The sequence below is a fragment of the Schistocerca piceifrons genome, chromosome 5 (assembly GCF_021461385.2).
Source record: "Schistocerca piceifrons isolate TAMUIC-IGC-003096 chromosome 5, iqSchPice1.1, whole genome shotgun sequence".
Taxonomy (NCBI): Eukaryota; Metazoa; Arthropoda; class Insecta; order Orthoptera; family Acrididae; genus Schistocerca; species Schistocerca piceifrons.
Genome location: NC_060142.1, coordinates 678,615,147 through 678,638,612, shown reverse-complemented (window position 1 = coordinate 678,638,612; position 23,466 = coordinate 678,615,147). Strand labels below are relative to the sequence as shown.

Here is a 23,466-nt window from a genome sequence, read left to right as displayed (position 1 = left end):
GGTATTTGTCCACATTTGTAATTATTTTCATTGTATTGGCCAACTAGGTTAACTTGACAGCTTCAGTTCCTTTACATTTCTTGTTGATTCCCTTTTTTCCATTACTTCATCTTCTTTTCATGTTGCTTTTCCTTTCTTTCCTGGAAGTTGTTTCTGATTTTATTTTTCCTGCCTTAGTAGCCTTCTAAATTGAGTACATTAGTTATGAAACAGTTTGTCTGTTGTTTCTGATTCTTTGATGTCGTTTCTATCCTGTTCTTTTCTTATTTCTGTGTTAGAGACTGTTCGTGATTTCTTTTTGCAGAAAAACGGGAATACAGACTTGATATGCATATAAAATTTCTGGGCTTGTGACTGTAATGTAATATTTTAGCTTTATACCTATAAGGATGCATCTCTTGCCACAAATGTTTGTAGTTAAACTGTACACTCTTTCCATTTTATTAACTCTTCTATTCCTTGGAGATTTTTAAAATCCACTCTGCTGTATGTTTTATCCAAAATATTTATATTTATTAACCCTTTCTGTTTCATGCACTGGTGTTTCTACATATTTTGGGCATCTCTCACATTTGCCATGAATTAGTTTTTTTTCCCAGCTGAAAATTGAAGACCAGTTATGTTTGTTCTTTCCCCTTAAAAACCACTACAGGTTTCAGAACTGTTATCTTCCTTTGTCAAGGAGAAAAGTGGGATATCACTCAGACCTCAGGTTAAGAGTGAGGATAAAGGGAGTCAAACATTTTGTTCTCCTTTTTAAATGTGTATCAGCATTGCTTGGAGTGTAAGTACTGTCATCCATTCTATCTGCATCTAATTTTACATTTTTCACCAGTGAACAATCCTTTCAATACCTTCAATACATTAGGTACTGTGTTTATAAGAGGCTACGAATTACATTGTTTTTATCTGTACATGTCAGCCATGTTCCAATGGTTCATTTTCTAGTGCTTAGTGAGTACACATTCTTCTGCCATCCAAAATATTCACAGGATTTATTGAAACTCTCACTCAAAGTCTAAATAATTCTCACCACTTTTAGGTGCGCCATATGTCAGAGACAGATGCCACCGAAGCACTGTTGGCAAGGCTGTCATACCAGGCAAGTGTACGTGCTGGAGAAGCTGCTCGGCGAGCTGCCAGTAAGTTGCCGTTGCAGCGCGTCGCCAAAGTTGCTCTGATGTTTTGCCTCCTGGTAAGCAGTGATTTGTGTCACTTCAGTGTTTCTCTGGAAGATCACTCTGTCAAATTGTAAAATGTAAGAGGCGGTACGTGTAATATTATTGTGCATTATGTAGAATTCCATCACTTCTTGACACAAATGTAATTAACTAAATCTGATTAGTGATGAAGTAATTAGTATGTTGTGTAACTCTTGGTTTGAAGAAGAGCCTCAAAGCAAATGAAATGAATCAAACGTTGCAAGGATATGGTGCTGTAGATTAAACCAGTTCCTCTTTTAGATCACTCCTGGTTAATTGCTTTCTTGCACATACAATATCTATGTAAACTGTGCCCCCAGCAGTTATTAGTGTTGAAGTCACTGTTAGTGTTCCTGCTGTACCTTTACAAAATTGAGTTACGTAATATTTACTTTCAGGTTTATAGATTAATAAAATAATTCTCACAGGTAAATAATACATTCGATTCTCTATACCGTATTAACAATTTATCATCACTGGCATTGTTTTATATTTGTACATACTGTCAAGTTCTGTTGGTTGACTGGATTTTTTTATCTTAATGTATGATGATAATGATTTAATACCAGTTGACAGAATTAAGTGACAATGTAAATAACAATAACAACAACTATATAAGGAAAAGGTAGATGGATACTGCAAAGATGACACAGTGAGTTACAGACAGGTACAAAGAAAAGATTAGTACATGTTTAGCTTTTGGCCACAGCCTTAGTCAGAAAAGGAAACACACTCACATTCATTCACACAACCAAGCACACATCATGCACACATGACCCCAATCTGTGACACCTTTGATCTAATGCTGTTGTCACATTGAACGGAAGCAGTGATCTGGAGGGGGTGGGAAAGGGGAAGGGATAGTGGGGCACATGTGGGGGAGAGAAGAGCATTATCTGGCAGAGCATGCAGGGGCTAGAAGGAGGCATGATAAGACTGCCACCAGGCACAGCATTCGGTGGCTATGGAGCAGGGTGGTGGGAAAAGGGGAATGGGGCGTGGAAAAGGAGAGGAGCAGGGAAGGGAAAGGTGGCTGTGTGTATTTGCAGAGGGTGGCACAAAAAGAGAGTGAGAGGATGTGAGTAGGGAGGAAGTGATAAGACCGAGGGGACCCAGACTGTTGGGTGGAGGGTGTGGGGACAGTAGGTTACCTTAGGTTGAGGCTGGGGTGATCTTGGGAATGAAGAATGTGTTATAAGGTTAACTCACATCTGCACAGTTCAGAAAAGATGGCAATGCAGTGGAGGATTCAGATGGCCCAGATTGTGAAGCAGCCACTGAAATCAAGCATGTTATGTTCAGCTGCATATTGTGCTACATAGTGGCCTACTTTGCTCTTGGCCACAGCTTTTCAGTGGCCATTCATCCTGATGAACAATTGATTGGCATTTATACCAATATATAAAACTGTGCAGTGATTGCAGAAGAGCTGGTATATGACATGTCTGTTTTCACAGTTGACCTGGCCTCTGCTGGGTGAATAAAATAAAATAATAAACTTAATGAGTATACATCACAGAAAATCATGATAATGTAGGAATATTCACCTCTGGGATAAATACCAGTTGCTCACACTGTTGACTTTTTTCCCCTTTTTTTTCCTAAAAATGTAGGTTTGTTTAGTATTTTATGATAGAGAAGGAAGAAAAGTCCCAGACTGAGTAAACTACTATCATTAAAAATTATTCATAACTATTTATAGTCAAAAACTGTCACTCATTACTACAGTAAATTTGCATCTGTAGTACTCTCTTGATAACACCACCTCAGAAATTCAAATCCTAATTTCGTTCGTATTCCATTTTGGTCCATCTTATAGTCAGACACATCAGTTTCCTGCTTTGCAAAATAAATAGTATTTATAAGAACAGAGGCATACCATATTGTAAAATTTTCTTCTTCAGTTTACTTCTGTTGTAATTTCCAGTGCAGACGATCAATACTGAAGAAACTGCAAAAAGGTGGGAATTTAAGGAGGTGGGACCTGGATAAACTGACTAAACCAGAGGTTGTACAGAGTTTCAGGGAGAGCATAAGGGAACAAATGGCAGGAATGGGGGAAAGAAATACAGTAGAAGAAGAATGGGTAGCTCTGAGGGATGAAGTAGTGAAGGCAGCAGAGGATCAAGTAGGTAAAAAGACGAGGGCTAGTAGAAATCCTTGGGTAACAGAAGAAATATTGAATTTAATTGATGAAAGGAGAAAATATAAAAATGTAGTAAATGAAGCAGGCAAAAAGGAATACAAACGTCTCAAAAATGAGATCGACAGGAAGTGCAAAATGGCTAAGCAGGGATGGCTAGAGGACAAATGTAAGGATGTAGAGGCTTATCTCACTAGGGTTAAGATAGATACTGCCTACAGGAAAATTAAAGAGACCTTTGGAGAAAAGAGAACCATTTGTGTGAATATCAAGAGCTCAGATGGAAACCCAGTTCTAAGCAAAGAAGGGAAAGCAGAAAGATGGAAGGAGTATATAGAGGGTCTATACAAGGGTGATGTACTTGAGGACAATATTATGGAAATGGAAGAGGATGTAGATGAAGATGAAATGGGATATACGATACTGTGTGAAGAGTTTGACAGAGCACTGAAAGACCTGAGTTGAAACAAGGCCCCGGGAGTAGACAACATTCCATTAGAACTACTGACGGCCTTGGGAGAGCCAGTCCTGACAAAACTCTACCACCTGGTGAGCAAGATGTATGAGACAGGCGAAATACCCTCAGACTTCAAGAAGAACATAATAATTCCAATCCCAAAGAAAGCAGGTGTTGACAGATGTGAAAATTACCGAACTATCAGTTTAATAACTCACGGCTGCAAAATACTAACGCGAATTCTTTACAGACAAATGGAAAAACTAGTAGAAGCTGACCTCGGGGAAGATCAGTTTGGATTCCGTAGAAATATTGGAACACATGAGGCAGTACTGACCCTACGACTTATCTTAGAAGCTAGATTAAGGAAAGGCAAACCTACGTTTCTAGCATTTGTAGACTTAGAGAAAGCTTTTGACAATGTTGACTGGAATACTCTCTTTCAAATTCTGAATGTGGCAGGGGTAAAATACAGGGAGCGAAAGGCTATTTACAATTTGTATAGAAACCAAATGGCAATTATAAGAGTTGAGGGGCATGAAAGGGAAGCAGTGGTTGGGAAGGGCGTGAGACAGGGTTGTAGTCTCTCCCCAATGTTATTCAATCTGTATATTGAGCAAGCAGTAAAGGAAACAAAAGAAAAATTTGGAGTAGGTATTAAAATCCATAGAGAAGAAATAAAAACTTTGAGGTTTGCCGATGACATTGTAATTCTGTCAGAGACAGCAAAGGACTTGGAAGAGCAGTTGAACGGAATGGACAGTGTCTTGAAAGGAGGATATAAGATGAACATCAACAAAAGCAAAATGAGAATAATGGAATGTAGTCGAATTAAGTCCAGTGATGCTGTGGGTATTAGATTAGGAAATGAGACACTTAAAGTAGTAAAGGAGTTTTGCTATTTGGGGAGCAAAATAACTGATGATGGTCGAAGTAGAGAGGATATAAAATGTAGACTGGCAATGGCAAGCAAACCGTTTCTGAAGAATAGAAATTTGTTAACATCGAATATAGATTTAAGTGTCAGGAAGTCATTTCTGAAAGTATTTGTATGGAGTGTAGCCATGTATGGAAGTGAAACATGGATGAAAAATAGTTTAGACAAGAAGAGAATAGAAGCTTTCGAAATGTGGTGCTACAGAAGAGTGCTGAAGATTAGGTGGGTAGATCACATAACTAATGAGGAGGTATTGATTAGAATTGGGGAGAAGAGGAGCTTGTGGCACAACTCGACTAGAAGAAGGGATCAGTTGGTAGGACATGTTCTGAGACATCGAGGGATCACCAATTTAGTATTGGAGGACAGCATGGAGGGTAAAAATCGTAGAGGGAGACCAAGAGATGAATACACCAAGCAGATTCAGAAGGATGTAGGTTGCAGTAGGTACTGGGAGATGAAGAAGCTTGCACAGGATAGAGTAGCATGGAGAGCTGCATTAAACCAGTCTCAGGACTGAAGACCACAACAACAACACAACGAGCAATACACTATAATAGAATGCAAGATCTTTCAACAGAAAACTGAGTACTTACTACTTTCTTTACATAACATTATAAAATTTGTATTAAAGAATAACAATTTCTTTTAGTTTGTAGGTAAAGTAAAGATCAAAAATAAAGATAAAAATAAGATATATTGACAGAGTGGCTGCATCTCCTCTGTCGTTGGCTATTATCTAAAAGATTGTGTCATCTGACATGGTGAATCGACCACAGTTGTAAAAGGCAATATGTGCTATTATGATATGCTTCAACATGTCATGAAACAAGAAAAAACCATTTACTTAAATAAACTGTTAAAATAAGTTCTACCTGTATATCTGCAAATGTATGTAATTAATATAATAGAAGGAAACATTCCACGTGGGAAAAATTATATATAAAAACAAAGATGTGGTGACTTACCGAACGAAAGCGCTGGCAGGTCGATAGACACACAAACAAACACAAACATACACACAAAATTCAAGCTTTCGCAACAAACTGTTGCCTCATCAGGAAAGAGGGAAGGAGAGGGGAAGACGAAAGGAAGTGGGTTTTAAGGGAGAGGGTAAGGAGTCATTCCAATCCCGGGAGTGGAAAGACTTACCTTAGGGGGAAAAAAGGACAGGTATACACTCGCACACATGCACATATCCATCCACACATACAGACACAAGCAGACATATTTAAAGACAAAGAGTTTGGGCAGAGATGTCAGTCGAGGCAGAAGTGTAGAGGCAAAGAAGTTGTTGAAAGACTGGTGAGGTATGAGTGGCGGCAACTTGAAATTAGCGGAGATTGAGGCCTGGCGGATGACGAGAAGAGAGGATATACTGAAGGGCAAGTTCCCATCTCCGGAGTTCGGATAGGTTGGTGTTGGTGGGAAGTATCCAGATAACACGGACGGTGTAACACTGTGCCAAGATGTGCTGGCTGTGCACCAAGGCATGTTTAGCCACAGGGTGATCCTCATTACCAACAAACACTGTCTGCCTGTGTCCATTCATGCGAATGGATAGTTTGTTGCTGGTCATTCCCACATAGAATGCATCACAGTGTAGGCAGGTCAGTTGGTAAATCACGTGGGTGCTTTCACACGTGGCTCTGCCTTTGATCGTGTACACCTTCCGGGTTACAGGACTGGAGTAGGTGGTGATGAGAGGGTGCATGGGACAGGTTTTGCATCGGGGGCGGTTACAAGGATAGGAGCCAGAGGGTAGGGAAGGTGGTTTGGGGATTTCATAGGGATGAACTAACAGGTTACGAAGGTTAGGTGGACGGCGGAAAGACGCTCTTGGCGGAGTGGGGAGGATTTCATGAAGGATGGATCTCATGATGGAATGACTCCTTACCCTCTCCCTTAAAACCTACTTCCTTTCGTCTTCCCCTCTCCTTCCCTCTTTCCTGATGAGGCAACAGTTTGTTGCGAAAGCTTGAATTTTGTGTGTATGTTTGTGTTTGTTTGTGTGTCTATCGACCTGCCAGCGCTTTCGTTCGGTAAGTCACCTCATCTTTGTTTTTATATATAATGTATGTAATTAGACTGAAGAGGAAAAACGAATCATAAAAGGACACTATGTGATCAAAAGTATCCGGGCATCTGACTGAGAATGGCTTACAAGTTTGTGGATGCTGGAATTCAATATGGTGTTGGCCCACCCTTAGCCTTGATGACAGCTTCCAATCTCACAAGCATATGTTCAATCAGTAGCTGAAAGGTTTCTTGGGTAATGGCAGCCCATTCTCACGGAGTGCTGCACTGAGGAAAGATATCAATGTTTGTCGGTGAGGCCTGGCACAAAGTCAGCATTCCAAAACATCCAAAAGGTGTTCAATAGGATGCAGGTCAGGACTCTGTGCAGGCCAGTCCATTACAGGGTTGTTATTGTCGTGTAACCAGTCCGCCACAGGCCGTGCATTATGAACAGGTGCTCGATTGTGTTGAAAAATGCAATCGCCATCCCCAAATTGCTCTTTATCAGTGGGAAGCAAGAAGGTGTTAAAACATCAATGTAGGCCTCTGCTGTGGTAGTGTCACACAAAAAAACAAAGGGTGCAGGCCTCCTCCATGAAAAACACGACCGCACCATAACACCACCACCTCCAAATTTTACTGTCCTGATGCAGTTCGGAATTCCAGTGTGATGGTCTGGATCGATATCTGCCTATTACACATTACGACCCTCTTCAACTGTCAGCAGTCTCTGTCAGTCAATAGACGAGGTTGGCCTGTACGCTTTCGTGCTGTACGTGTCCCTTCACGTTTCCACTTCACTATCACCGGTGGACCTAGGGACGTTTGGTAGTGTGGAAATCTCTCATACAGATGTATCACACAAGTGACATCCAATCATGTGACCACATTTGAAGACCGTGAGTTCCGCAGAGCGCCCCATGCTACTCTCTCATGATGTCTAATGACTACTGAGGTCACTGATACGGAGTACCTGGCAGTAGGTGGCAGCACAATGCACCTAATATGAAAAATGTATGTTTTTTGGGAATGTCCGGATACTTTAGATCACATAGTGTAGTATGAATCAGTAATCATTAGCTTTTTCTATCTTAAGCACCCTACAATTTAAGAAAGTTTTACACCAAGTGCATATCGTTTTCATTTACGAGGATAATCCCAAAAGTAAAGTCTCCTATTTTTTTTATAAGTACATAGACCTGTTTATTTCTACAATGGTTTACATCAGTTTACAGCTTGAACATTTAGCTATTTTTTGACATAATCACCATTTCGGTTGGTGCATTTTTGTAGACGCTGTGGAAGTTTGTGTGCCCATGTCATACCAGCTCGCCGCCATGCTATTCAGAAAGTTATGAACATCTTCTTTCACCTTGTCATCGGAGCTGAATTGCTGGGACCGCAATTAACACTGACAGGTACTGTGAGACTCTGAAAAAACTCAAACGGGCATTTCAGAACCGGAGAAGAGGAATGTTGAGCAAGGGCATACACATTCTCCATGACAACGCTCTCCTGCACATCGCTCGGCAAACCGTTGCTCTCCTGCAACAGTTTCAGTGGAACATTATCACCCACCCACCCTATAGTCCTGACGTGGCACCCAGTGACTATCACCTGTTCTCTAGGTTAAAAGAACATTTGCCCAGAAAGCGATTCAGCTCCGATGACGAGGTGAAAGAAGAGGTTCATAACTTTCTGAACAGCTTGGCGGCGAGCTGGTATAACATGGGTATACAAAACTACCACAGCATCTACAAAAATGCATTGACAGAAATGATGATTATGTCAAAAAATAGCTAAATGTTCAAGCTGTAAACTGGTGTAAACCACTGTAGAAATAAACAGGTCTGTGTACTTATAAAAAAATAGAAGACCTTACTTTTGAGATTACCCTCATACAAAGCATCAACAATGGTGGTTGGTGTTATTACTGCGTTGTTACATTTTCAGAGTACTGAATGCAAAATAAATGAAACCACGGTAAAATTTCTATAGAGGCAACTTGTGTGAAGTTTTGCAAAAGTAGAATTAAATGGAAAGAGCACAAATGTAATAAAAGGAAAAGCCAATTCCAAAACAGCTGCAAAATGGCGAAGTGCAACTAAATTTTTCTGACTCCGACCGCTGCTAACAATCAGGGTACAACTTGTCAGCTTCAGAGGGCCTAGAAGGAAGCAATAAACACCAATAATGTTTTGTAAATAGAAGCAAAGTATCCCTGTTTAAAACTCCCTTAAATGGCAGTACATTGAAGGCATAAAAAACAAATAATATTTGAAAAATGAAGGCAGTCTATGCAAAAGGGCACATGTGTGAAATAAAAATCCTCTGCTGGAACATTCAGTGCCATGTTGTTCCACCCCATGTGTTGTAACATGCTTAAGTGTTCCTTGATGTGGCAAAGAGGTTGAGATGTTGCTGCTCATGCCTGCCTCACTTGTCAATGGCAGCCGTCCTGATGTCATTCAGTACGTGAAAGAAGGATTTCTGCAATGACACATGCAAGGTTCAACTGGTCCTAAGCATGCTCGGTCTGGCTCATGTAAAACAGATACCATGAGCCATTCAATTTGATTGATTTCAGCCTTCTTCAGGAAGGTGTTCAAAAGGTTTGTGCACCACACTCCTACATTATTGTTCCCAAAGATGAACTGAGTGGCAAAATTTTGACTGTGGGATTGGGTGATAGGTTTGAGCATCCTGACCAAGTATTGCACAGCCCTCGAATTACCTTCGGAAGCTTGTATAATAATTTATTATATCACGATTGCATAGATATATAAAAAATATTCACATAACCTGTTTCAGCAAGCAGTTGCCATCTTCAGACTACTGAATCCACTAAAGAGCTTTGTACAGATATACAAGGTGTGTTTGGAAAGTTTTAAGAATGAGCCTGTAATTGTACAATGGAGGTACTTACATGCTACTTTGATGCATTTCCATCAAAATAGTTCCCTTCTGACTGAACACACTGACTCCAGTTGTGTTTCCACTTTTGCTAACATTCCTCGAAATGTTTTTTCTGAAGTGTGTTATGGACGCTCTCCATATTTGCCTGGACGTCGTCAACCGAGTCAAATCACTTCCCTTTCAGTGTAAATTCCAGTTTAGGTAGAAGTCCGCAGGGGCCAAATCAGGGGAATATGGAAGCACAGGAATTTTGAATTTGGTCAAAAATTCAACACTGGAGAAGGCACGATGAGCCAGAGAATTGTCATGGTGTAGCACCCAACTCCTGTCTCAAGGACACATTTGTAGTATTCCTGGTTAATTTACTGTCCTCCACGGGTAAATTCATGATGCACAATACCGTTAGAATAGAAACAAATCACCAACATTCTCTTCACCTTCGACCAACTTTGCCGTGCTTTTTTTTTGATCATGGTGAACCTGGAGTCTTCCACTACGAAGACTGCACTTTGGTTTCAGGATCATATCCATATACCCATGATTTGTCACCTGTAATTACCCTATTCGACAAATCTGGGTCATTTGTAGTCTGATTAATCAGTTCTTGGCACACTTCAAGTCGGTATTGTCTCTGGTCACTTGACAACACTTTTGGAATGAATTTTGCGGACACTTGATGCATGTTCAGATCTTCAGTTAAAATAGACTGAACAACATAGAAACTTAAATTAAGTTCATCAGCCACCTCTCTAATTGTAAGTCTACGATCAGAGCACACTAAGTCGCGAACTTTCACAACATTTTAATTCGTTTTTGAGGTGGAAGGACAGCCGGACTGTGGTTAATCTTCAAATGATATGAGGCCATTTTTAAATCTGTTGAACCAGACAAAAACATTTGACTGGCTCATACAATTATGTCCAAAAGCTGTTTTTAGTAGTTCGTAAGTCTCAGAAGCTGATTTCCCGGTTTTAAAACAAAATTTCACACAAACTCGTTGCTCCGTTTTTACGTCCATTTTCACGCAGACAGGATCCGGCATCAAGCCTTAACAGACCCACAATCAACCAGCTGCCAGAATGAACTGAATAAAGGAAACACAGTTTCCTGTCAGAGGGCGTTCAAGGACAAGGCAATGACTCACTCCCCACCCTCCGTGTACCTGCCCGCCGTACCAGTAAGCAGTAGCGGATCCATTCTTAAAACTTTCCAGTCACACCTCATATAAACAGATCAGAGTAAGGCATGTAATATTTCACTGAACATGGATCACATTGTCATATCATAAAAGCATGAAATTAGAATATTACCCTGTATTATTATATGGGGATACTGGAGGGGGAGGTTGGGGTGAGGGTAGGCAGGCAGGGGATAAGAGGGGAAGGGAGAAAAACGTAGGTGAAGCATGAGTATAACAGTGTACTTGTATGTTTACTGTGGTTGATCATGAAAAGCGAGTATTTTAAAAATAATTGCCAAGAATGGAAATTATTAAAGTTATAACACTTGAAATTTTTTTTAAAGGAATTGAAAATTTTAAAACAAAAAAGCATATGCACATCCCAGTCACAGTTTTAAAAACATAAAAAATGTATAGACATTTTTCATTCAAATCAAACTTCCTATAACTATTCAACAACATTGATAATAACAAGAACCCATTGCAAGTTTGAGAGTGCACTGGATCAAGTGTAGTAATTCTGGGGAAAAAATGCATATGTAGGGCAGACGGGATGAGACTTTGCAACAAGATTTGAAGAACACTCACATCTCCACAGCAATAAGACAATTTCTGTAGCACACTTAGCTAAATGTAAATGCTCTGTTGAATGTGCACAAAAAATCTTAAAATTTTATGTAGAGCAAATAAGGGGTGGACACTAAATGTATTCTAAGAACAAGAAATTTGCACACACAGTATGCTGTATCCAAAAAAATGTGCTGAACAATCAGAATGGTTCCTACTGGAGTTCAGTGATCTGATCTTCCAGTGAAAATGAAATGATAGCATGGCATTATTGGTCAGGAGTTCCCATTTGAGGTCGTTCAGCCACGAGTGAAACACATAAGGACATACGTGGTGGGAAGGGGCAGTGGATGTTTGCAGCAAGTACATGAGACGAGGTGACCATGGCAACCTACCACAAGCTGCCAAAAACACAGGAGGACACATAGCGACAGACAGCTGCCAGGAATACAACACTACTGAATGTCCCACTAGAGGGCATTGCTATCCTAATGTCATGTTATTTTACTGTAATTTCATTTTAACAGATTTAATAACAGTTGTTTGGACTCATTTGATGGTAGATGTGGTGTTTCAATTTTTTTTTTTTTGACAGTGATCTTTTCATGCTTGTTTTATCATTAACACTCTCAGTACTGGCCCAATACTGCCCATGTCCACAGAATCCAGGCAATTTTAACTGTGTTCAAAAATTTATGTCGTGGAAAATATCAAACATATAAATACACAATTAACAGTAATTTTAAGTGCATTATGTCTTCTTTAATGTGCAGCTATGAACAAAATTCTGTCTCGTGTAACGGACAAATTATATTACTAAATGGCATTGTTTTTGTAAAATCAAAAGAGTCACACATTCATATAGGTAGAGTAAATGAGTTCATACGAGGGTGAGCCAAATGAAAACCTTAAATATTTTTTAAAATATTATTTATTGTGTGGAAGTGGTACAAAGCTGTATTACTTTTCAACATAATCTCCCCCACGCTCAATTCAAGTCCTCCAGCGCTTACAAAGTGCATAAATTCCTTTAGAAAGAAATTCTTTTGGTAGTCCATGCAACCACTCATGCACCATGTGGCGTACATCTTCATCAGAACGGAACTTCTTTCCTCCCATTACGTCTTTGAGTAGTCCAAACATACGGAAATCACTTGGGGCAAGGTCTGGTGAGTATAGTGGATGAGGAAGACACTCAAAATGCTGGTCTGTGATTGTTGCATCTATTGTACGGGCAGTGTGGGGCCTTGCATTATCATGTTGCGAAAGGACACCTTCTGACAGCAATCCATGTTGCTTTGATTTGATTACAGGCCACAGATGATTTTTTTAGGAGATCTGTGTATGATGAACTGATGACGGTGGTCCCTCTAGGCATAGAATGCTCCAAAATGACACCTTTTTTGTCCCAAAAGAGAGTCAGCATAACCTTTCCTGCTGATGGTTCTGTTCGAAACTTCTTTGGTTTTGGTGATGAGGAATGGCACCATTCCTTGCTCGCTCTCTTCGTTTCCGGTTGGTGGAAGTGAATCCATGTTTTGTCCCCAGTAATGATTCTTGCAAAGAAGCCATCACCTTCTCGTTCAAAACACTGAAGAAGTTCTTCACAAGCATCAACACGTCGTTCTCTCATTTCAGGAGTCAGCTGCCGTGGCACCCATCTTGCACACATTTTGTGAAACTGGAGCACATTATGCACAATGTGGTGTGCTGATGCATGACTAATCCGTAAACATGCTGCAGTGTCATTCATTGTCACTTGGCGGTTTTCCTTGACTATGGCTTCAACTGCTGCAATGTTCTGTGGAGTCACAACTCGTTGTGCCTGACCTGGACGAGGAGCATCTTCCACTGAAGTCACACCATTTGCGAACTTCCTACTCCATTCGTAGATTTACTGCTGTGACAAACATGCATCACCATACTGAACCTTCATTTGTCGATGAATTTCAATAGGTTTCACACCTTCACTATGCAAAAACCGAATAACAGAACACTGTTCTTCCCTGGTGCAAGTCGCAAGTGGGGTGGCCATCTTTATACTGATACTGCGACGGTATGTGTGCACCTGCACTACGCTGCCACCTACAGGCCATTCTGCACGCTGCTTGTAGCATGCTTACCAACTTACTGGATAACAGTGTGAAATTTCGATTTGTTATTACAAATTTAAGGTTTTCATTTGACTCACCCTCATAAATACATAATGATCAGTGCTGAATATCGTATTTAAACGCATTGGCACTTCCTCCATGGATTGATACTACATTTTCGTATGAAATAGTTTAAAACAGGTTTCCTTACACAATGCCACACAGCATTGTTCACACTGATATGTCTCTCCCTGTGAGATGCTTTCCCACTTTTTTCATTTGATTTTGAAGAACAAACATACACAGGAGGCATATTTTTGCTTGTGGGTGATAAATATTGCAGGAAACGTTTCTGTGTCAGTCAGCTTACCAGTCTGTTTTATTATTTGGAGCTGTTGGAAAGATTGGCAATGAAATCAGTTATTGTCATATTCTTAGGCTGAAATGAACTGTGTAACAAAAATGCATTCAGTACTTCTAGTAAGAGCAAATAAAAATACAGTTTTTACCACAATTTTGAAGTTCTGTGCCTGAACACATTGTAACTGCAATCACCTTCAAAGACACATACGTTGTCCAAATCATCTTCACTATCTAGAGCATCAACAATGTTTCCAAAATTCAGCAAATCTGCAATTTTCTCATCAGATAAACCATGACGCACCATTTCTTGTACACAGACACCACAGTGACTCATAACAAACGAAACACCACAAAAACAAGTGACACATTTACATCATCTATCCTTGCAGCTAATGTGGTATAAACATCGTATATCAATAGCCAGATGTGCGAAAACAATGCACAGTGCTTTTTAATCAACAAAATATGCTGACTAGCGGAACCTATGGGCTTGATGCTTTTTGAAGGGAGAGCAGCCCATAGAATCTACGGGTTTGGCACCAAGAGTGTTAATGACACGTTTTTATAAAATGTACATTATAATGAGGATGTCGTCATTTAGTTAGACACACGAAAATACACTGAAGAGCCAAAGAAACTGGTACACCTGCCTAATATCCTGTAGGGCCCCCGCGAGTCCGCAGAAGTGCCGCAACACAGTGTGGTATGGACTTGCCTAATGTCTGAAGTAGTGCTGTAGGGAATTGACATCATGAATGTTGCAGGGCTATCCATAAATCTGTAAGAGTACGAGGGGGTACATTATGAGGCGTCTCAGATATTCTCAATAATGTCCATGTCTGGGCAGTTTGGTAGGCCAGCAGAAGTGTTTAAACACAGAAGAGTGTTCCTGGAGCCACTCTGTAGCAATTCTGGTTGTGTGGGGTGTCACATTCTCCTGCTGTAATAGCCCAAGTCCATCGGAATGCACAATGGACATGAATGGATGCAGGTGATCCGACAGGATGCTTACGAATGTTTCACCTCTCTCAGACATATTAGGGGTCTCATATCACTCCAACTGTATGTACCCCACACCATTACAGGGCCTCCACCAGCTTGAACAGTCCCCTGCTGACATGCAGGGTCCCTGGATTCATGAGGTTGTCTCCATACCCGTACCCATACACATCCATCCACTTGATACAATTTCAAACGAGACTCATCTGACCAGGCAACACATTTCCAGTCATCAACAGTCCAATGTCGGTGTTGATGGGCCCAGGCAAGGCGTAAAACTTTGTGTCATGTGGCATGTAGTCATCAAGGGTACACAAGTGGGCCTTCAGCTCCAAAAGTTCATATCAATGATGTTTTGTTGAATGGTCTGTACACTGACCCTTATTGATGGCCCAGCATTGAAATCTGCAGCAATTTGCTGAAAGGCTGTACCTCTGTAAAGTCAAATGATTCCCTTCAGTCGTCATTGGTCCCATTCTTGGAGGATCTTTTCCTTGCTATAGCGATGTGAGAGATTTGATATTTTATTGGATTCGTGATATTCATGGTACACTTGTGAAATTGTCATATGGGAAAATCCCCACTTGATTGCTACCTCGGAGATACTGTGTCTCATTGCTCACTTGCCGACTACAACACGACGTTCAACTTTTTTAAATCTTGATAACCTGCCATTGTAGCAGCAGTAACCAGTCTAACAACTGAGCCAGACATTTGTTGTCTTATATAGGTGTTGGTGATCACAGTGCCATATGCTGCCGGTTTAGATATCTCTGTATTTCAATAAGCATGCCTATACCAGTTTCTTTGGTGCTTCAGTGTAGCTTAATATAAGCATTTGTGTTAGTACAACACATTTTTAGAAAATTTGCTTTGAATGTAAAATCAGGTATAAAAATGTCTTTACATTTTATTGTTTTTAAAAAGCAGTTGTGATGTAAAAAATTATTATACATTTACAAGAGTTGCATACTGCCAATTGGCAGTATGTCAGTTTTTAAGAAAACCTGTGGCAATGATGTGTGAGGCTTCTGATATACAGACATGATACTGGTCCAAAATATGACACTGACCTGTCTGCTAAGTGTTTGGACCTGCATGCGTATAATGTGCATTGGTAGCTGGTAAACTTCATCTCCCTCTCTTTGTCTATGATCATCAGACACTGGACAAATACTGCAGTCATTGGGGAAGACAGCCAGATACAGTTGATTCAGTTTTCGTTCCAGGTGTTCTCTTGTGCACATTATTCACTCACCAAGGTGATGAGGGATTTGGAGGATTTCTGGTGTTGTATTAGTAATGGATACCCAGAGGGCAAATTGATCAATTCGGTAGCTGCATACATTTGATTGGTCACAATCCTCCCATCTGCCTTGAAAAAGGCAGCATGCAGTTCTGTCGCAGTCTCCTTGGGACTACTATGAGTTGTAGTTCATAGAAAGCTGTCATCACCTAGTGACAACTATGGAGCTGGTCTTTAATGTTTTGTGTCTCATGGTAATTGTTGAATATCCAAAGACATCGCAGTGGTGTAGGCCAATTTGGCAGGCACCTTCCCTACTTTCAGTAAAGATGGTCTAAACTTGAAATAACCCTTTAAGGCATGCTGACAAACTGAAGAGTGTCCAAAAGCCAAATTGGTTAATTCCTAATTGGACACCACCATATTCTATTGAACTGCACTGAAAATGGAATTTTTTTTTTTTTTTTTTTTTTTTTTTTTACCTCTGTTATGCAATTGTTGATATGTAGTGATTTACTGTGATCAAAAGTGTATTGAGAAAGAGTTTTAAGGGAGGGAGATAGGTGGGTGCAAAGCTTTATTTTTGAGAAGTTTATAGTGAAACCAGGGTGTGTAGACCTAGGGACAATTGGGAAATATTGGAAAAACCCGGGAATTTTTTCATTCAGGAGAAAAATGGGGAAAAACCTGGGAATTTTTTAGAATTCTGGGGATTTTCATTGATTTAGTTTTCAGTTAAATTTTTGTGATTTTGACTGATAGAACTGATACTCTAACAAAGAATTTTACTTTGACCCACTACTGCAAAATAATACTGCAGCAATAAAACATAAATGAAGGGGGGGGGGAACAAAATAAAACTTAAGTTGCAAAGGACATGCACCATTCAGAACAACAAAACACAGTGCACACACAGGACTATGAAATACTTAATAACAACAAACTGCTTCTGATGAGCGTTACATCACAATGGTTTACATTACGTTTGTCTGAGCAGTTACCAGTGGGCTTATGCGCATGTGCAGTATTGTTGCATTTGAGCAGTACCTTCTCCTGCTTTTGGCTGCTTAAAGTGGGGTTCTTAGCTGTATCAGCAATAGCAAGAAGCAGCCAGGTGCTAACTGGAAAAAATTTTCTGGCGCACCCAAGCTGTCAGATTCGCGCATGTGCAGTGCAGTCTGAGCTGAAATGGGGTGAGTGGTAGTCTCCACTTGATCCATGTTTATGTTTGGTGATTTTGCTGTTTCCTCTTTGTTTACAGCTCTCAAGCCAAATGAAATCAAAATATATTTCTTTAGCCAGGAGCTATAAAGCGAATTAAAATACATTCACATAGTTACGGAAGGCTAAAATATGTTATTAGTTTCAGTTTTCTGATTTCATTTTATTTCCAGGATTTTGGTAGTCAGGCATTAACTGCCTTGCACAACAATGATGTTATTTTTGTTGGTTTGCTTAAAAAATGGCTTTCATTAATATTTTCCGCAGAGGCAGTCAATTTATTTGAAACAGTATTGGTTGGTGTCAACTGTTTGCAGAATTTCAAGTGCACATTTTTATCTTCTGGGACGTATGGCATTATGCTATAATAAAAAACTAAACATGAGATACTAACAGAACTGATACTCCAAGAAAATTTTCATCCCGAAAACCACACTGAAAAGTTTAATGTCAGGTTGGGGCCTATTTCTTTGTGAATCTGGACATACAAATGTGCCTTTTAAACTGAATCATGCATTTTAGTATGGTTTACAAAATTCCGATGCTCTTGTAGTATCCTCTGATGTCCTGTTACATTTATGATGTAATGTAAGATCTCTTAATGTACGAAGATAATGGGCTACCCACATCGTTGTAGCTGCACACACACACACACACACACACACACACACACACACACACACACAGTAACACCATTTTCTGGCCCCCTATGACAACTGCTGAAATGAATTCTAACAGGTTGTGGGAAAATATTGCGATTGGTGGTTTGAAAAGTGTTATTTCAAAGTACATTTCATTTTACACAACATGAATTTGCTCAATGAGTACTTTATTATGTTTTGATGCTTTATCCGATAAAATTCAAGAGAAAACAGCCAACAAAAATATTAAAAAAAAATAGCTTCCTCATTTTAAAATAAATAGAATAAGAGATACCTCTAAGTGTACACATGGTGATCATTGTATATGCTCTCTCCTAAATCTATGTTCTGTCTCCATTTTACGCTGTTCAACTTGTAATGGAATACATGGTGCACTGTCAATGGTGGTAAAAAGAATTCAATTGATTTATATGATACTCCAACTCAGAAACCAATTTTTGTTGTCCAGAAGTAACAATTATTCTCACTTTCAAATTTTAATGTAGACACAGGAAAATATGACAAAATACACTTCATTCAGTGAAACTTTTGTTAAAAATTTGCTGAAAATTACTCTTCATACAAATATAACCAATAACCAACACACATCACAAACTACTCAAAAACCTCTCCTGCCTGTGTATGTTTCTATTTTCTTCAGTTACTGGTTCTTTTGGAAAAGTAATGGAAATAGTATGCATAATAAACGACTGGTCATGAGCTTTCAAAATTGGTAATTATTAGTTCTATGTCATCAGTAATGTGAAGGAAATTTTATCACACACAAGAAAAATCTGTCTGATTGCCAGCAGTGATTTTCATTTATTTGATTTTGTTAGTGATTAATGTCTATAAATATGATGGCAGTATTTAACATTCAAAAGTTAAACTACTTCCTTCAAAAACATAAACACACGCAAAACCAAATAATGATTCAAAAACACTTCAAATCATGCCCTAGATACCTCACGTGCATGTCTTTTAACTTTGAACCAACAACCTGCTTTTTCTTCTCTCTTGAATCTCCTAGTCACAATACCAATCTTCCAGTGCTGCCCTCCAGTGACCAAAAGAAGGGTTATTCACATGATTTACGAATGTTTTATTCCATTTAAAATAGGACTTGTTACTTAAGATTCAACTGGATGTGGTTTTTGTTCCATAGATCCATAGCGAGGAGAAGGTCCTCAACAATGTAGAATGTGTCATAAAACAAGAAAACATATTCATTGTTACAAGAAGAGAAATATGCTAATGTATCTTCCACAGATCTTAGGTCGGTCTTAGTTGATGTGGAACAAGTCAAAAAATCTTAAGCACATTTTTATTTAATAGGGAATAACAAACTTTTCTCAGAACTTGTAAATGTACAGTGATGGATCAAAAGGTAATGCCTCTTGTGCCATAAAAAATTTAATAATAAACATATAACAGTGGAATTTGTGCAGATCATAGAGTGAACGGTCTTCCACACAGTACTACTGTTCAACATAATCACCTTGCATTTATACACATTTGTGTAATTGTTAAACCCAGGCATCAAAACCAGTTTGAAAAAATTCAGGATTTTGCTTCTTGACTAATTTTTCTCAGAATGATTTTAAAGATGTTGATTGTGATCTCTTCAGTCTCCTTGAATTGCTTCATGAGTATGTCCTTGATTGTTGATGTCCTTTACAGTGGCCTCACACACTTTCTCCATGGATGACACTAAAACAGCTTTAAAATTGTGGATCAAGAAGCAAAACTGTGAAATTTTCCAAACTGGGTTAAATGATGGCGCAAATGTGTACAAGAGTATAGTGGATATCTTGAACAGTATTATCGAGTAGAGGACTGTTCAGGTTATGATCTGTACTAATTCTGCTGTTATATGTTTATTATTAAATTTTGTATGACATAGGAAGCTTTATTTTTTGATCCACCGTTTACAATACACTGGACTGCAGATGGTAATTTGTAGGCTATTGTGGCCAAGCATCACCAAACAGAAAATCAGTTAAGATATTTATTTATGTTGATCAGATTGTTGCAGTGAAGATGTGAAAAAGTTAGATTTTATGTAACATTCATATTTGATATTATTGTATATATTAACTGGCTCTTCTAAGAATTTGCCAGTAGAGTAGAAGGTATTGACCACAAATAAATAGTTTAGGATCCTCTTAAACTGAATTTTATTAGTAGCTAAAGCATTTGTAACTGCTGACAAGTTATTGAAAATATGTATTCCTGAATAATGAACACCTTTCTGGTCCACAGTAATTGACAGTGATTGTAGTACACTCTGTAATTTATATATGTTCATCCGTAGAACATCACTCTGCAGATGAAGTCTCCAGTTTGTTTGAGTAAAGTACAATACAGTAGTGTACAGGACAACATTTTTATTCACTTTTGGAAAGCCCTACCTGTAAAAGTTTCATCATATAAAACAAATGTACAACACGTGATTCACTACATAGTAAATTGTAGTACAATACTGCTCTGTTTTGACAGGGAGGATTACACAAGGCTGCTTTGCACTTCTGCTGGACATTTCTGTTGTTTTCTGTGAACACCACAGCAAATATACGGGATGGATTGCTTCCTTTTTTCCTTGCTGCTTTGTGCCCAGAAATCAACTTTTACTGTTTTTTTGACCTAATATTGAGCTATACCTCTAGTACATGCTTCCCACAGAGCTTAAAGAGTACACTGGAATGGGCAAGCAGGGCCCTCCGAAGTATGACAGCAGCCACTGAGGCTGTCATCCTCATGCCTGAGGACTCATCTTGTTTGGCAGGTCTTCACTACTGCCACACTGACTGTTAGCTGATTGAGCATTCTCGAAGTTTTCCATGGAAGTTTAATTCTTGTTAGCTCTCAATTTCTTAAGTATGTAAGCACATACAAAAAAACATTTGACAAAATTGTTAAACTAGCAAAACGTACTACAAATAACAACTTCATTTCAAATGCAAAAAACAAATCAAAAGCTATTTGGTCTGTTATAAGAAGCGAAGTTGGCAGTGAGGCAGAGAGAAAATGCCCTTCTAAAATAGTGATATATGGTAGAGCTGTTTCAGAACCCAGTGCCATTTGTGAATCATTCAATGACTTTTTCATAAACTGTAACAAATTTGGTGACTGTTCACCACCAAAAAAAAGCCCAATATGACAGATAGCAAAGATAGCAATTGCCCATGTTTTAAGTTTTCTCATGTTTCCATCTCAGATGTCATCAAATGCATAATGTCCCTAAAAAATTCAAAATCTGCAGGGTGGGATGAGGTCCCCACTGAAATAATAAAAATAGTCCGTCACAGTATTGCATATCCACTCTCTTTCATAATCAACCAATCTTTTGATGAGGGATGTTTCCCAGATCAATTAAAATATGCAGAAGTTCAGTCCATACATAAAAAAGGCAAACAAGATGAATTGGACAACTATAGTCCAATCTCACTGTTATCAATTTTCTCAAAAATATTTGAAAGAGCTGCATGTGATCAGATCGAAAATCACAATTCATCTAACAGCATTATCTTAGGCAATCAATATGGTTTCAGAAAAGGCCACAGCACAATCCATGCAATAAATGAATTAGTCATGAAAGTCAGCAGATGTCTTGATGATAGAATGTGTGTGTCAGGTATCTTTTGTGACCTGTCCAAAGCTTTCGACACAGTAAATCATGACCTGCTTCTCCAAAAATTGGCACGCTATGGTTTTCAAGGCAAATCTCTTAGCTGGATGTCATCATACTTGGCAAACAGAAAACAAAGGGTACTTATTAACATCAACGGCAAGAAATTTCTCTCTGGCTGGAAACACACTCAATTAGGTGTTCCACAAGGTTCAATATTAGGGCCACTGCTTTTTCTATATTATATTAATGATATGCCATGTCAGGTCCAGTCTGATACTATCCTCTATGCAGATGACTCAACAGCTGTAGTCTGTTGTAAAAATGAGGTAGACCAAATTCGTCTTATTGAACAAACACTTGGGGAAGTGGAGGCATGGGTCAAAAACAATAACTTGACATTAAATTTTACAAAAACAGAAATTGTTCATTTTACCGCAAAACAATCTGCACAGTCTATAAGTGAAATAAAGTATATGGACAAAAAATTAGAGACTGCTGACTGTGTCAAATTCCTTGGCGTGTTAGTCAATAAAAACCTGTTATGGAGTCACCCTGTGGACAACATACTGGGTCGACTGAATAGCCTTGTATATATTATGAATATCTTGTATAGTATTACTGATGTAGCTGTAAGAAAAACTGTATATAATGCATATTTTGTTACAGTCATTAGGTATAGTATAATTTTCTGGGGGCTCTGAAAAAACAAATTTACTTAGAGCTTTTAGACTACAAAAAAGAATCATCCGAGCAATGGTGGGAACAAAACCAAAGCAACATTGCAAACCTTTATTTGTAAAACTAGATCTAATGAGCATTCCAAGCATATACATCTATGGCACTCTCACTTTCACGAAAAGAATCCCACAACTTTTTGAGGGCAACTTCTTCTTGCATCAATATGATACTAGATATAGAATGAGCTACATGTTACCTACCCACCATTTAAAATCATATGAAAAAACACCATACTATATGGGCATGAAATTTGTAAATAAAATATGGAAAGATATGGATGACCAAAATGTAAAAGGTACCAAAAGAGACCTGGAAAAATATCTGAAAGATAAATGTTACTATAGTGTAGAAGATTTCATGAATGGCAACAATGCATTATAATTGTAATTAAAATACCTCTTTGAAGATGTTACACCATTATATATTATTAGTTTATTGTCTATTTTTAGTACTGTTATATATAGTGTAAAACTGACAAGTCACCTATGTCACAATCTTTGATTGTATAAGGCATGTTATAAGATAATAAAAATTGAATTGAATTGAATTGAGCTCATCGTCTCCTTTGCTCCATAAATCACATGTCTTTCATCAAGGGTCTGCTTCAATTTATCACTGTTATTCACAAGCTACATACTGCGCTGTCAGAGCAGAAGTGCCTGCTGCTTTGTACACCTTGTCAAAAGGTGTGATATTCGTTCCACCAGTTGTTATGTGTTACGTGTAATTAAGGATGTCACCCACTTTCTCCACATGGGCAGATTGACTACAGACAAACACAAACTGTTGGCTGTCACATTGAGAACAAGAAAGTTTGTACCCTGTGTGCTACACAACAGTTTTCTCAGGATATTGCTTTGTGCTGCAGCCTTTTTGGCTGTACACTCACAGTGGTTCTTGTAGATAACTCCTATTTAAAGATACCTGAATGTATAAGTTCGTTATAGCAGCTGGCCCACCAGTGACACACAAACATTTGTTGTTGTGGCTCCAGCATGAAAGTACTGACACATCTGATTGTCTGTAAATTGAGCGCATTGGGACCTGAAGATGGCATTATTAAGACACTGAAACAGGTTTTTTAAACAAAATAACTTCCAAAATGTACAGCTG

At 38.8% G+C, this 23,466-nt stretch overlaps 1 protein-coding gene across 1 annotated transcript in view; it reads left to right on the top strand.

The window, feature by feature from the left end:
• The window catches only part of LOC124798427 (solute carrier family 35 member F5), a 166,061-nt gene that overhangs the window by 96,227 nt on the left and 46,368 nt on the right, over nucleotides 1-23,466 (top strand). The window contains 1 exon segment of the mRNA XM_047261833.1: nucleotides 1,043-1,195. Within this exon segment, the coding sequence (XP_047117789.1) occupies nucleotides 1,043-1,195 (153 nt within the window).